This window comes from Camellia sinensis, chromosome 13 (assembly GCF_055761805.1).
Source record: "Camellia sinensis isolate YWXY chromosome 13, ASM5576180v1, whole genome shotgun sequence".
Classification (NCBI taxonomy): Eukaryota; Viridiplantae; Streptophyta; class Magnoliopsida; order Ericales; family Theaceae; genus Camellia; species Camellia sinensis.
The window spans coordinates 24,597,490-24,600,473 of NC_138973.1; the positions used below are offsets into that span (position 1 = coordinate 24,597,490).

Genomic DNA, 2,984 nt, shown 5'->3' on the forward strand with positions numbered 1-2,984 from the left:
TCAATCATGTTTCTCTCAATGTGTTAGAAAATAAAAAGAAAAAGAAGCTTCGGTCATCATACTACCATCATTACCCTTCAAAAAATATTAACTTTTCAAAACTACCATTTGGTTAGGGTTGCAAACGAACTGAGTCGAGCCGAGTTATTTTGAGCTCGAGTCCGGCTCGTTTACTTATCGAGCTCACTTAAAATTTGTTCTTTGTGATTATTGTCCAGATATGTTTCTCAATATATTTCATTCACTCATCAATATTTTGGCACCCACCAATAGTAAAGATAACGTAGGTTCTTGATTGGTCAACAGCCATTGCAAATGCAACATTTCACCACATTGCCAAAATTTTGAATTACATCCTTACTTAGAAACTCACGAGGTTCAACAGGAAGTAATATCAATCATATTGGAAATGACACATTGTTGATGTTACAAATCCATTTCATGGCAAAAGAAATATATAAATTTATCGAATAGGAAATAGAATCAATTTAACATATCAGAAATGACACATCCTTGATCTTAAAAACCATTTCATTGCAATAAATTTACAACTGTCTAAACTATTACAGCAAGAGAAAAGAAAAACATTCTTAACTAGATGGAAGAGAAGACTAGAAAGGGGGGAAAGGGGGATGAAAAAAACAAAAACTAATGATTTTGCAAACAAAAACTGTCATACATTATATATGGTCTCCACGCATGAATGGACAGCAAACCACGGAGAAAGTCGTAGACTCTGAAAATCACAAGGGCGCAGCTTCAAATCGCAAAGCTTCTTGAAAATCTTGTCCTTGAAGGAATAGGCTATGACTTTGCGAGGTACGTAGAAGACCAAACACGAATCCCCTTCATCGTCTCCTCCAAGGAAGCAAAGCATGTTGTATTTATAAGTCATACAACCCCGGCCAGGGTGCTTACTATACATCTCCGGAAAATCCACTACACCCAGGTGAAGATCAATCCGGTGTTTCACAAACCACTTGGAACAGTCAGCCTTCAATTCCAACACTTGAAAATAACGAATGCAATCATCATGGAATTCAACTAATTGTAGATGGCCTCCAAACTCCCCAAAATGCAGTAGCTCCTTTGTGAGTCGATCATGAGGCATCGGATATGGGACGAATTCATGTCCAATACAATCATAATAGATTGATATCTCGGAGAGACAAGTAGGCCAATAAATCTTCCCATCAAGGAAGACGCCATTTTCAAATATTATACTCGACAGGTAAGTAAATGATGATCCGGAAAACACCCAAGTTCGAGTGGAGGAGGAATACAAGGCAACACAAAAATCGGCCCTGCCCCATTGTCTGGCACGGACAGCAAGTATGTTGTAGTCAGGTGAAACAGAGGGATCAAAAATCAAGGTCATAGAAACAACAAAGTTTCTCTCATCCCCATTAACCGGCCTAGGAATAATCGAATACTTCTTTGTGGTGGGGTTCAGAACATAGTATTTAGTATCAACATAATCCAAAGAGTAACTAGATGAAGAGCAAAGCAACAAACCATTACAGGACTGACAGATTTTCACACCTTCAGGATCATTGATGAAGCTAAATGACCGAAGCTTCTTCTTCTTTTTATTTTCTAACACATTGAGAGAAACATGATTGAATTTGATAGTGTGTGAAGTGACAGAGTTGTACCTTCGGTAGTAGAACGCAGAAGGAGATTTCGGAGCAATCCAATCACGCATCACGTAAGGATCCGAGATCAGAGATAGCCATCTGTGCGACACGGCCTTGAAAGAAAACAGAGGCTTCGCCGGTAATCGAACGAGGATCTGATTCAGAAGATCATCGTTGCCGATCACCTTCTGTACAGAGGAGCTGAAAGGGAGGGCGGTGGCTGAAGGGGAAACGCGGCGGCGCTGGCGGCGGCGGAGGAGGGCGGAGGAAGACATGGCTAGGAGAAGCAGAGAAGGGTTTGGAGATTGGGATTGGGATGACGAAGACGATGAGAATGAGGGTTCCATATATAAGGAAAGTAGGGTTGAATGAATTGAATGCGTAGAGTAGAACAGAGAAGCATACACACACACAAATCAGTTACGATTCTTTCTTTCTTACCTTTTCTGGAAAATGGCATTTGCTCTCTATTTCTTCAGTTACGAATCTTTCTTTCTTAGCCTAGCTTTTCTGGAAAATGGCATTTGCTCTCTATTTCTTCAGTTACGATTCTTTCTTTCTTAGCTTTTCTGGAAAATGGCATTTGCTCTCTATTTCTTTCACACGGATCAGAGTAGTGCTTTATTTGTTAAGAGATGTTGCCGCTATTTCCCTTCCCTCCTTTCTCTAAAATTTTTTAAAAAATTACCAAAAAAGAGTCTAGAGTTTAAACTTATAACAAAAAGAAATCCAATTTTTTTAATTTTTAGATTTTACTTTCAATCTAATCTATTTATCTCATTCTTGTTAAGTAAAAATATATATATATATATATATATTATTTATTAAGCTCAACTGGAAAAGGGTATAATAAACTTTTTTTTGTATACTTACATTGAGTATAATGATTAAATTATATTTTTTTTTATCAATTTTACTTAATAAAAATAGGTAAATAATTCAAATTGAAAACAAATCAAAAGATTAGAGTTTAAATTGATAAAATTAAAATTTTATAATTTATTTTGCTATAAGGTTTAAACATTGGAAATTTTTTTTTTTTTTTATAACTTTTTAAAAAATTTTAGATGTAACGGTTATTGGCAAATGTTGGATTACTTTGAGATAAGATTTGTCCATTTAATGCCATTAGAGTTTTTTTTATTTGGTAAGTGATTTCATCATTATCATCATTACCCTTAATATATTTTTGAGTAGATTACAAATAAAAATTTTGAAAATCACATAGTATAAGTTACAAATAGTTGTAGGGGTGTAGGACACATGTAGGTCTACATGGTGACTCCCACAACAATATAATTATTTGATGTGATTTTTTATTGACCATAGTTACAAATAAAGATGTTA

General features: G+C 35.6%; 1 protein-coding gene across 1 annotated transcript; it reads right to left on the reverse strand.

Moving 5' to 3' along the window:
- Positions 1–673: 673 nt before the first annotated feature.
- Positions 674–1,984, reverse strand: LOC114262714 (F-box protein At5g07610-like). The gene has a single exon (XM_028203082.2). The coding sequence runs from the start codon at positions 1,982–1,984 to the stop codon at positions 674–676; it is 1,311 nt and encodes a 436-aa protein (XP_028058883.2).
- Between the last annotated feature and the right edge of the window lie 1,000 nt (positions 1,985–2,984).